The sequence below is a fragment of the Nerophis ophidion genome, linkage group LG26 (assembly GCF_033978795.1).
Source record: "Nerophis ophidion isolate RoL-2023_Sa linkage group LG26, RoL_Noph_v1.0, whole genome shotgun sequence".
NCBI lineage: Eukaryota > Metazoa > Chordata > Actinopteri > Syngnathiformes > Syngnathidae > Nerophis > Nerophis ophidion.
In genome coordinates, this window is record NC_084636.1 from 12835518 (window position 1) to 12848622 (window position 13105).

At 42.4% G+C, this 13105-nt stretch overlaps 1 protein-coding gene across 7 annotated transcripts in view; it reads right to left on the reverse strand.

Annotated features, from left to right (window-relative positions):
• Window positions 1-6229, reverse strand: part of exoc1 (exocyst complex component 1) — a 28078-nt gene extending 21849 nt beyond the window's left edge. For all 7 annotated transcript variants that reach the window (XM_061888815.1, XM_061888814.1, XM_061888813.1 and 4 more), the window contains exons 1-3: window positions 6127-6229; window positions 3570-3701; window positions 682-812 (exon numbers count right to left, since the gene is read on the reverse strand). In XM_061888815.1, coding sequence (XP_061744799.1) covers window positions 682-812; window positions 3570-3693 — 255 coding nt within the window. In that variant the 5' untranslated portion in view covers window positions 3694-3701; window positions 6127-6229. The remainder of the gene's footprint in view (window positions 1-681; window positions 813-3569; window positions 3702-6126) is intronic.
• Window positions 6230-13105: the final 6876 nt, after the last annotated feature.

Here is a 13105-nt window from a genome sequence, read left to right on the forward strand (position 1 = left end):
AATGCTAAAATCACAGCTAATGATTGCATTTGCGAGTGTCAAATAGACACTCACCTGTGATTTCAGCACAAGTAAGGCCAAGGTCTAACTTAGAGGAATTACCCAGGATATGATGGAGTCCTTCCATCATAGTGGCCGGGCAACTGCCGTAGCAGTCATTGTTGGAGGATCCTACCGGGTTCCTGGTAAGAACTGGACTTTCACAATATTATGCTAGACCCACTCGACGTCCATTGCATCCGGTCTCCCCTGGAGGCTGGGGGGTGGGATCACCTACATCTGCGGTCCTCTCCAAGGTTTCTCATAGTCATTCTCATTGACATCCCACTGGGTTGTGAGTTTTTCCTTGCCCTTATGTGGGATTTGAACCGAGGATGTCGTTGTGGCTTGTGCAGCCCTTTGAGACACTTGTGATTTAGGGCTATATAAATAAACATTAATTGATTGATTGATTGAACTGTGATATACAGTAGACCACACACAAGACAATCATTTTGGGAGAAAGTAGTGTAAAGGTGACACTAAGGGTGTAACTTAATGCTTAGAGGGCTCTATTAATGTTAAAAAAACATATTAAGTAAATATCCTTTTAGGCCATAACTATGACGATATTTAATTTACTTATAATCAGTCTTTGCGGAAGTTTGTTAATCGTGGACTGTATAGCACCACATCGCTGACCTTGCTTGCATCTTTGGCGTCCACTTCCGTCAGGTCGCGAAGCTCCCAGGTCAGTTGTCGTTTGTAAAAGTCCCCTTTGTCAGATTTTTTCACCTTGACTACTTTTACCTGCACGGGCCGCTCGGTGGTGACTACAAAGGAATGAAAAAAAAAGGTCAGATTTTATTGGCAACATTCACCCATTTTGCTTCATGTCTCTTGTAGATTAGGGGTAACTAATTTTCATTAAGGGCCACATCCCATTCACGAAAGACCCTAGAGGGACGCTTTATTAGTCTGTCCCTTCAGAATTTTGTGATCGCGCCAATTCACACCATTTCAACCAATCACTGCAAATTATGCATGGCCTCAAAACTTTGTCCAATATCTGCAGATTATGCGTGGCCTCAAATCTTTGCCCAATCTCTGCAATTTCCCCACCCAGTTCAGCCAATCAAAAAGGTCCCGGCAGCACTCAAATGCAAGGCAACTGTCAAACCAATAAAATGTCTACCCTGCATCAATGGGGTTTATTATGCTGAAACTTTTAGAAAATGCTGCGGCTAATCACACATCCACAAAAAAAGCCCGCAAAATCCTCGAGGGATTTTTTTATTTATTTTTTTAATTAGCTTTTCATGTGATTTTATAATTTTTGTGTACCAACAAAGTGATGGACAACTTGCTTTGGAATCAGAAGGCAAAGTGACAGGCTAGAATTTAATTTGAAAAGGCTGTCAGTATTACAGAGAATCGCCGTGGGCTTTGCTGGGCCCGAGCTCATCTAAGATGGACTGATGCAAAGTGGAAAAGTGTTCTGTGGTCTGACGAGTCTATATTTGAAATTGTTTTTGGAAACTGTGGACGTCGAGTCCTCTAGACTAAGGAGGAAAAAGACCATCCGGTTCAAAAGCCAGCATCTGTGATGGTATGGGGGTGTATTGGTACCCAAGGCATGGGTAACTTACACATCTGTGAAGGCACCATTAACACTATCTCTAAGGGAGATCCCCGCCACACGGCGGAGGAAACACATTTCGGCCGCTTGTACCCGTGATCTTATCCTTTCGGTCATGACCCAAAGCTCATGACCCTCGGTGAAGATGGGAACGTAGATTGACCGGTAAATTGAGAGCTTTGCGTTCCGGCTCAGCTCCTTCTTCACCACAACGGATCGGTACAACGTCCGCATAACTGAAGACGCTGCACCGATCCGCCTGTTGATCTCACGATCCACTCTTCCCCCCACTCGTGAACAAAACTCCTAGGTACTTGAACTCCTCCATTTGGGGCAGAGTCTCCTCCCCAACACGGAGATGGCATTCCACCCTTTTACGGGCGAGAAGCATGGATTCGGACTTAGAGGTGCTGATTCTCATTACGGTCGCTTCACACTCGGCTGCGAACCGAACCGAACCGATCAGTGAGAGCTGAAGATCCCGGCCAGATGAAGCCATCAGGACCACATCATCTGCAAAAAGCAGAGACCAAATCCCACGGCCACCAAACCGGAACCCCTCAACGCCTTGACTGCGCCTATTTAATCCATTATTATTATTATTATTATTATTATGTGGCCCTCGGGCAGAGTTTGACACATGTGCAACGGATTTTCAAAGTTTGCAAAGGTCTGCTGAATTTTAAAGGCCTACTGAAACCCACTACTACCGACCACACAGTCTGATAGTTTATATATCAATGATGAAATCTTAACATAGCAACACATGCCAATACGGCCGGTTTAGTTTACTAAATCGCAATTTTAAATTTCGCGCAAAGTATCCTGTTGAAAACGTCACGGTATGATGACGTGTGCGCGTGACGTCACGGATTGTAGCGGACATATTGTTCCAGTCCGATCCCAGCTATAAGTCATCTGCTTTAATCGCATAATTACACAGTATTCTGGACATCTGTGTTGCTGAATCTTTTGCAATTTGTTCAATTAATAATGGAGACGTCAAAGAAGAAAGATGTAGGTGGGAAGCGGTGTATTGCGGCTGCCTTTAGCAACACAAACACAGCCGGTGTTTCCTTGTTTACATTCCCAAAGGTGAAGCTTTACTATGGAACAGAGCGGTCAAGCGAACATGGTTCTCTACTACGTCAACCGGCAAGTTTCGGTGAGCAAATTGTGGTAATAAGTCGGCTCTTACAGTAGACATGAGCAGAGCTTGTGTCGTTCCTCGTGCACCTGTCAAAGAGGCAGCTGCGGACTCTCTTGCCTCCTCCGACCCGCCGTCCCCGAACGTGGGATGCTTCCATCGTGAAGGAGTGGCAAAAAAAGCTCAGCCCAGCCCGACCGGCTGCCTTCGCTTCGCCTCGTCGATAAACGTGGCTTCCCTCAGAGACATTGGCGGTCACCACACCCGTGGCCACACCCCTCCGACTTTCAGGTACGACTATATAATCTCACTAAAACACTAGTAACACAATAAGCAGATAAGGGATTTTCCAGAATTATCCTAGTAAACGTGTCTAATAACATCTGAATCGCTTCCGCATCCCTGTCTTTTTTTTTTCTTCTAGTCCTTCACTCTCACTATCCTCATCCACGAATCTTTCATCCTCACTCAAATTAATGAGGATATCGTCGCTTTCTCGGTCCGTAACGCTCTCGCTGCTGGTGGCCATGATTGTAAACAATGTGAGGATGTGAGGAGCTCCACAACCTGTGACGTCACACGCACATCGTCTGCTACTTACGGTAAAGGCAAGGCTTTTTTATTAGCGACCAAAAGTTGCAAACTTTATCAAAGATGTTCTCTACTAAATCCTTTCAGAAAAAATATGGCAATATCGCGAAATGATCAAGTATGACACATAGAATGGACCTGCCATCCCCGTTTGAATAAGAAAATCTAATTTCAGTGGGCCTTTAAAAAACGATTTTGTTACGATCCACATACCCGTCGCACACAAAAAGCAGTTCTTTTTCTTCTTCCCCGCCTTACAGACGTTCACAATGCCGAGTAGACGCTCGTCATTGGGTGTGAAAATGTCCCTCTGGAGAGCGTGCTTGATGGCTGTCATGATGGATGCTGTCATACAGAAGAGGCAGAGGAATTATTGTAACCATTATTCATGGTTACACACACAAACACAACCTTATTGACTACGTATGTTAGCTTCACTTCTGTTCTTCCCATCACCCCTAGGTTGCATTGTTATACGTGGATAACCAATGATACATTCTATTGACATGACAAACATATGTCCCGGCAAGAAATCTGCGTTCAAAGGACTCCGGCTTATTAGTGATTCCTAGGGCCCAAAAAAAGTCTGCGGGCTATAGAGCGTTTTCCATTCGGGCTCTAGTACTCTGGAATGCCCTCCCGGTAACAGTTCATGATGCTGCCTCAGTAGAAGCATTTAAGTCTCATCTTAAAACTCATTTGTACACTCTAGCCTTTAAATAGACCCCCTTTTTAGTCGAGTTGATCTGCCGTTTTTATTTTATTTTTCTCCTACGTTCCTCCCCTTCCCCTTGTGGAGGGGATCTGGTCCGGTGGCCATGGATGAAGTACTGGCTGTCCAGAGTCGGGACCCAGGATGGACCGCTTGTCCAGAGTCGGGACCCAGGATGGACCGCTCGCCTGTGTATCGGTTGGGGACATCTCTGCGCTGCTGATCCGCCTCTGCTTGGGAGGGTTTCCTGCTGGCTCCACTTTGGACGGGACTCTCGCTATTATATTGGATCCACTTTAGACTGGATTCTCACGGTTATGTTAGATCAGTGGTTCTTAACCTGGGTTCGATCGAACCCTAGGGGTTCGGTGAGTCGGCCTCAGGGGTTCGGCGGAGCCTCCGCCATGGAGGTCAAGACAACCCGACTCATCGTGTAAATAAAAACTTCTCCCTATCGGCGTATTATGGATATCCCCAAACAATATTCCCTCTAATTTTCCATATGCGTGAGCAAACGCAAAAACTCCTTGAGCATTCAGTGGAGCACATGTGAGCGACGTTAGACGTGCACATGCACTGTGGCCACACCAGCAGCACACCGGTCCCAAACCTGACTAAATAAGTTAAATGTTTTATTATAATCAATTGACAGCAGTCATTTCCATGAGATTATTTTCTAATATAAGTATTTTGGCCCAATTACAATAACAGTAACAAAAAATATTGTTTTTCATGAGCTGTGTACTAGTATTTTATGTCTGGGTGGGGTTCCTGCTTTGGAAATAATCCGTACCCCTTTCAGATATCGCATTTCGTTCCCACTATAACGTTCACATGTTACATAATAAGATGCAAACATGGGATCATGTGTACATTCCTGTAACTTTGTTTGTAAAATAAATCTTTATTAGTATTTATTTAATATAATATAATTTAATGGTTGATATTTATAAATTATGAAAAGTTTTTATTGTTCACTAAAGAAGAGTTAGGTTTCTGTGCATATGAAACTGGTGGGGTTCGGTACCTCGGTTAAGAACCACTCTGTTAGATCCACTATGGATTGGACTTTCACAATATCATGTTAGATTCGCTCGACATCCATTGCTTTCGGTCTCCCTTTGTTGCAAGTTGGTGTGATATACATCCATCCATCCATTTCCTACCGGTTATTCCCTCTAAATGTTTGCCATGCTATGTGAGGTTTTTTCCTTGGACTCAGTCTGGACCCTTCCTGAGGGTCTAGCCTTAGACTGATATTTTCTTTACTCCCCCTCTCTCCCATCGTCACCCTTTTCTCACCTTTTTAAGGAGCACCATAAGTGGGTGTTCCGTTGGCGGTCTAGTCTTGTCCTCACCTGTAACGTATGTCTGCTCTTAGCGGGACTTGTACCAAAAAATCAATCTCGTTGTACTTGTGCAATGACAATAAAGATCTATTCTATTCTACGTGGGGGGGGGGGGGGGGGGGGGTGTTTGGTTGCCCACATATGGGGTCCTCTCCAAGGTTTCTCATTGTCATCATTGTCGACGTCCCACTGGGGTGAGTTTTTCCTTGCCCTTATGTGGGCTCTAGCGAGGATGTCGTTGTAGTTTGTGCAGCCCTTTGAGACACTTGAGATTTAGGGTTACATAAATAAACATTGATTGATTGATTGATAGATTGATTGATTGAAAAAAACAACAGTGATGGTCTAACGTTCACAATATTTTAAAATCCACTTATCTCAGTGGAGGAATGACAGCAGAACAAATGAACAATATAAGCAAGAACTGCGTGTATGCCTGCAGACGACATCAGGGTCGGACTAATATCAACATTAGCAACACGGAAAAAAAACATGTTTAAATCCAAAATGCCCTAATTTGCAGCTCGTAAATACATTCTGAAATGACAACATCCTAACTAGCTCAATGCTAATGCTAGCTTGAACGCACTAACGACTCCGCTGTTTGCTAGTAATATGAACGCCGCACCTACAGCACAACTTTGACCAGGTTCCCATATCGGAGTCCACATTCGAGACATGATTAAATAAACACAGAAAATGTCATTACCTTGTTGGAGTCTAGCCCAGCACCGCCATCCTCAGACATCCACCAAGCAAGCCCCGCCCGCTCACTTCCTGGTCTGGCAGAAACCACGTCACGTGACCCCAACAGCGCTCATTGTTTGCGCATGTACGGCCTTCAAAGGTCACTTTTTGGCAGCAACAAAGTGACCGATTAGGTATATTTTAGCTTTGGGTTAATTGAACAAGTAAACAGCACAGTAGGTGTTTAATGTTGATATATGTAATGCTCATAAGGTTATTTTGGTAAAATATGTAGAGCAGGGGTCTCAGACACGCAGCCCGCGGGCCAATTGAGGCCCTCGAGATGTTATTTTGCGGCCCCCACCTTAATATGAAAGTTTAATGTTAGTGTGAGTTTTATATGAATGGCGCGTTACAGCATTGTGTTATTTAGGTCCAAAATGTCTCTTTCAACGTTCTGGGTTGCCTACCCTGCGTTAGTGGAAAAGCGGCAAATAAGTGAAAGCGACAGAAACATTGCCATGGAGACAAGGGTTTTCTTATTTGCCTGGCTGCAGTCACACCGCGACACCTGTCCGTCAGTAATAACAGTCCCTGATTAACCTGGACCAATTAAAACCGTTTTTTTTTTTTTTTGTTTAATTTGCATTGCCTCACACGATGAACACTACATATATTTCTATATGACGCCGTATAACACTACGGGGGCCGTCACTCGCTATCCCGGTACTTTCCCGGCTATTACCGCCGTGTTGCTGTAGTGAGGATAAGCGGAACGACACACATTGCGGAAATAACATTCTCCGTGCGTCGACTGAATACAAATATATTCCGCAACACCAAACATTCCTTTTTCAAAGTTTGCAATGAAGAGAAGGGTTCGTGATGAGCAAAGAAAATTCCAGGAAAAGTGGGAGATACAATATTTTTTTGTTGAGCACATCGGCACAAATACGTGTTTTATTTGCACAGAGAAATTTGCAGTGAAAAGGGGATACAAGTTGAAATGTCATTATAAAACTAAACATGCTGAAGAGTATGCAACATTTTTTTAAAGAAATATTTTTTTGCGGCCCAGCCTCACCCAGACTCTGCGTTCAGTGGCCCCCAGGTAAATTCAGTTTGAAACCCCTGATGTAGAGATAACCCTGCGATGAGGTGGCGACTTGTCCAGGGTGTACCCCGCCTTCTGCCCGATTGTAGCTGAGATAGGCGCCGGTGCCCCCCACGACCCCAAAGGGAATAAGCGGTAGAGAATACATGGATGGATGTAGAGATAAGATATGTGTCAGTGTCAAAATATTACTTAAAATAAATTTTGGGCAGCAACAAAGTGGCCATTTGGGTATATTTTAGCTCTGTCAAGGGTATTTCAATAAGTAAACAGTACAGTACGTCAGTGCTTTTCAACCACTGTGCAGTCTGGTGTGCCGTGGGAGATATCTAATTTCAGATATTTGGGTTAAAGATATTTTTTTGCAAATCAGTAATTATAGTCTGCAAATGATGTTTTGTTGTCGAACCATGTAATACTCTTCCATATCAGTAGGTGGCAGCCGGTAGCTAATTGCTTTGTAGATGTCGGAAACAGCGGGAGGCAGGGTGCAGGTAAAAAGGTATCAAAAGCTTAAACCAAAAATAAACAAAACGTGAGTGCCCCTAAGAAAAGGAATTGACGCTTATGCAGAACTATGCTATGCAGAACAAAACTAAAACTGAACTTGCCGCAAAGTCAACAAAAACAGAATGCTGGACGACAGCAAATACTTACTGTGGAGCAAAGACAATGGACATCCGAACATGACATGACAATCAACAATGTCCCCACAAAGAAGGATAAAAACCACTGAAATATTGATTGCTAAAACAAAATGGATTGGAGAAATGACATGAAAGGAAGACATGAAACTGCTCCAGGAAAATACCAAAAAAAGAGAAGAATCCACCAAGATAGGAGCACAGGACAAGAAGTAAAACACTACACACAGGAAAATAGCAAAAACTCCAAATAAGTCAGGGTGTGACACAGGTGGTGACAGTACACCTACTTTGAGACAAGAGCTATAGTGATGCATTCTTGGTTATGCTTTAAAGTCATATCCAACAATTGCGACAGCGCCTTTTTACTGTCACCTGAGTTCTGTATTTTTAATGATTTCTGCTGGTGGTGTGCCTCTGCATTTGTTTTACGCAAAAAATGTGCGTTGGCTCAAAAAAGGTTGAAAAACACTGCAGTAGGTATTTCATTTTGATATATGTATTGGTCATAAGGGAATTCTAGTAAAATATGCAGAGATACGATGTGTCAGTCAAAATATTACTTGAAATACATTTTTGGCAGCAACAAAGTGGTCGTTTGTGTAAGGACTGATTGGCATAGTAATGCCGGGTTTGTCCCTCCGTGGATGCGTCGACAAGTACACAGCAATAGTAAGTTTAAATGATTTATTAAACTAAACAAAAGCAGGCTATGAACACAAATACTGGAGCTAACAGACAAAATAAACCAAGGGCGCTAGCATAAAAGCTAGGAATAGAAAACATAAAAACTAAGACTGGCACAAAGGCACACAAAAAAGGAAAAGCAATTCATCAGCGTGAGAGCTGGAATAAAACAAAAGTTTTTGGGTGAAAAGCTAGCGAGAATATACTTACATGAAGTCAGTCAATACAGTTGCTAAAAGGCAAATTTATGGACCCAGACTGGACAAAGAAAAGAGGAAAGCTTATATAGGGAGAAATCAAGGAGAACCAGGTGTGTGTAGAAAACGAGGAGCAGGTGAAATCAATGTGTAACCATGGTAAACGGACTAAACAGGAAGTAAGTGGGTCAGAAGAGAATGAAACAAAGATGGAAAAATAAACATGTGAAGATCTGAGTCACGGATCGCAACAGTTTGGGTATATTTTAGCTTTGTAAAGAGTATTTCAATAGGGAAACAGTACAGTAAGTACTTGATTTATGCTCATAAGGGTATTCTAGTAAAATATGCCTGTGTAACAATGCGATGTGTAAATATCCAAATATTACATTGAATTACTTTTTGTCAGGCAATATTACATTTAATGTCAATTTTACAAAAATGAATGCATTCAAACTTTTTTTACATATTTATTATGTGCACAAAGAAATAACAGTTACAATTGAATGTATCTTCCAAACCAGAAAGAGGCTTTATCACAGGGGTAGGGAACATCTGGCTCTCGAGCCAGATGCGGCTCTTTTGCTGACTGCATCTGGCTCTCAGATACGTCTGAGCTGACATTACTTAACACAATAAGTAATGAATAATTCTGCTGGTAATCACAGTGTTAAAAATAACATTCAAAATTTAAAATATTGTCCTGCATTTTAATCCATTCATCCGTTTTTTTTTCTTTACCGGACCATATCAAGAAGTCGCATTAATAGTAAGAAGTATTTTATTTATTATTGGTTAGCTTCAGAATAACAATGTTATTTAAAAGAATGACAGATTTATTATACTCTAAAAATGCTGGTCCTACTTAAAAATGCACACATTTAGTTGTAATCAGTGTTAAAAAAAAAAAAATCAAATGGCTCTCACGGAAATACATTTAAAAATATTTGGCTTTCATGGCTCTCTCAGCCAAAAAGGTTCCCGACCCCTGCTTTATCACATCAACATCGGACTAATAACAGTTCTTTAAATCTCATCAATAACACAGAAAAGGCAATCGGTCAAAGATAAAGTGTTTTTCTCACACCGAGTAATCTGCTGTGGACAGACGAAGTCAAAAAATGCAGGTTTAGCGAGCGGTGAGCGATACAGCGACCGGAAATACATTTATGGCAGTCATTCACATTTTGGCACAACACCGGCTGGGGTGCTGTTGCTACACTCAACGTGAACTGTTTAAGAGTCACAATTGATAGTTTAAATATCTAATAATTAAGTATTTTATGAGAATACTCTTTGTGACACACTTCATTAGAATTGTCAATCAATCAATCAATCAATGTTTATTTATATAGCCCCAAATCACAAATGTCTCAAAGGACTGCACAAATCATTACGACTACAACATCCTCGGAAGAACCCACAAAAGGGCAAGGAAAACTCACACCCAGTGGGCAGGGAGAATTCACATTCAGTGGGACGCCAGTGACAATGCTGACTATGAGAAACCTTGGAGAGGACCTCAGATGTGGGCAACCCCCCCCCCTCTAGGGGACCGAAAGCAATGGATGTCGAGCGGGTCTAACATGATACTGTGAAAGTTCAATCCATAGTGGCTCCAAGACAGCAGTGAGAGTCCCGTCCACAGGAAACCATCTCAAGCGGATCAGCAGCGTAGAGATGTCCCCAACCGATACAGGCGAGCGGTCCATCCTGGGTCCCAACGAGCGGTCCATCCTGGGTCTCGACTCTGGACAGTCAGTACTTCATCCATGGTCATCAGACCGAACCCCCTCCACAAGGGAGGGGGGGACATAGGAGAAAGAAAAGAAGCGGCAGATCAACTGGTCAAAAAAGGAGGTCTATTTAAAGGCTAGAGTATACAGATGAGTTTTAAGATGAGACTTAAATGCTTCTACTGAGGTAGCATCTCGAACTGTTACCGGGAGGGCATTCCAGAGTACTGGAGCCCGAACGGAAAACGCTCTATAGCCCGCAGACTTTTTTTGAGCTCTAGGAATCACTAATAAGCCGGAGTCTTTTGAACGCAGATTTCTTGCCGGGACATACGGTACAATACAATCGGCAAGATAGGCTGGAGCTAGACCGTGTAGTATTTTATATGTAAGTAGTAAAACCTTAAAGTCACATCTTAAGTGCACAGGAAGCCAGTGCAGGTGAGCCAGTACAGGCGTAATATGATCAAACTTTCTTGTTCTTGTCAAAAGTCTAGCAGCCGCATTTTGTACCAACTGTAATCTTTTAATGCTAGACATGGGGAGACCCGAAAATAATACGTTACAGTAATCGAGACGAGACGTAACAAACGCATGGATAATGATCTCGGCGTCTTTAGTGGACAAAATGGAGCGAATTTTAGCGATATTACGGAGATGAAAGAAGGCCGTTTTAGTAACGCTTTTAATGTGTGACTCAAAGGAGAGAGTTGGGTCGAAGATAATACCCAGATTTTTTACAGAGTCACCTTGTTTTATTATTTGGTTGTCAAATGTTAAAGTTGTATTATTAAATAGAGGTCGGTGTCTAGCAGGACCGATAATCAGCATTTCCGTTTTTTTGGCATTAAGTTGCAAAATGTTAGCGGACATCCATTGTTTAATTTCATTAAGACACGCTTCCAACTGACTACAGTCCGGCGTGTTGGTCAGCTTTAGGGGCATGTAAAGTTGGGTGTCATCAGCATAACAGTGAAAGCTAATACCGTATTTGCGTATGACGTCACCTAGCGGCAGCATGTAGATGCTGAAGAGTACAGGGCCAAGGACCGAACCCTGGGGAACTCCACACGTTACCTTAACATAGTCCGAGGTCACACTGTTATAGGAGACGCACTGCATCCTATCAGTAAGATAAGAGTTAAACCATGACAGGGCTGAGTCTGACATACCAATTCGTATTTTGATACGCTCTAATAAAATATTATGATCGACGGTATCGAAAGCAGCGCTAAGATCGAGGAGCAGCAACATAGATGACGCATCAGAGTCCATCGTTTGCAATAGATCATTAGTCAATTTTGCGAGGGCTGTCTCAGTCGAGTGATTTGCCCTGAAACCGGATTGAAAGGTTTCACATAGATTGTTAAACGCTAAGTGCTCATTTAGCTGCTCTGCAACAATTTTTTCGAGGATTTTCGAAATAAAGGGAAGGTGAGACACCGGTCGGTAGTTTACCATGAGGTCAGGATCGAGGTTAGGTCTTTTAAGGAGAGGATGAATAACCGCTTTTTTGAATGCAATGGGAACAGTGCCCGAGGAAAGTGATAAGTTTATAATATTTAGCACTGATGGACCTAATAATACAAAAAGCTCCTTGATAAGTTTCCCAGGAAGTGGGTCAAGTAAACATGTTGTTTGTTTTATTCCATTTACACGTTGTAACAATCCTTCTAATGTTATTTCATCAAAACGAGAGAAACTATTTTGGATATTTGCAGTATCCGCCGTATATACAATCGTATCTGTGTTACTATAACCCCGTTGTAGCTGAGACGCATTGTCTTTAATCTCCTTTCTAATAAGTTCAATTTTCTTATTAAAGAACTTCATAAAGTCATCTGCCGAATGGGTGGAGCTACTGGAAGGAGTCCCTTGTTGGGTTAGCGATGCTACTGTACTAAACAAAAATTTTGGATCGTTTTTATTAATGCGGATGAGATTTGAGTAATAATTAGTTTTAGCTAAGGTAAGCATGCGTTTATAAGTTATTAAACTATCACTCCATGCTTGATGGTGCACCTCAAGTTTAGTCGTGCGCCATTTGCGTTCCAGCTTTCTACATAATAATTTCTGAGCTCTAGTTTCTTCAGTAAACCATGGCGTACGCCTTTTTGGAGCCTTTTTTAACTTCAGCGGTGCTATACTATCAATGGTTTCGCGCAGGGTGTTGTTAAAGTTGTTAGTGAGGTTATCAATAGAGCCCACATACTTTGGGAACGGTGCCATTACCGAAGGCAGTAGGTCCGCAAGAGTCGTCGTTGTGGCAGCATTAATGTTGCGGCTGCTATAGCAGTTATTATTATTATTAGCTTGCCGAACATGAGTCTGAACTTCGAATTTTATAAGGTAATGATCGGACATTACTTTAGTATACGGGAGTATCATAACTTTGGAGACGGTGATACCTCTGACAAGCACTAGGTCTATCGTATTACCGCTGCGATGCGTCGGTTCATTTATTATTTGTGTAAGACCACAGCAATCAATTACAGTCTGGAGCGCCACGCACGGTGGGTCCAATGGGGTATTCATATGGATATTAAAGTCCCCCATTATAATTATATTATCGGCGTGCGTCACTAGATCAGCAACAAACTCTGAGAATTCACTAATAAAGTCC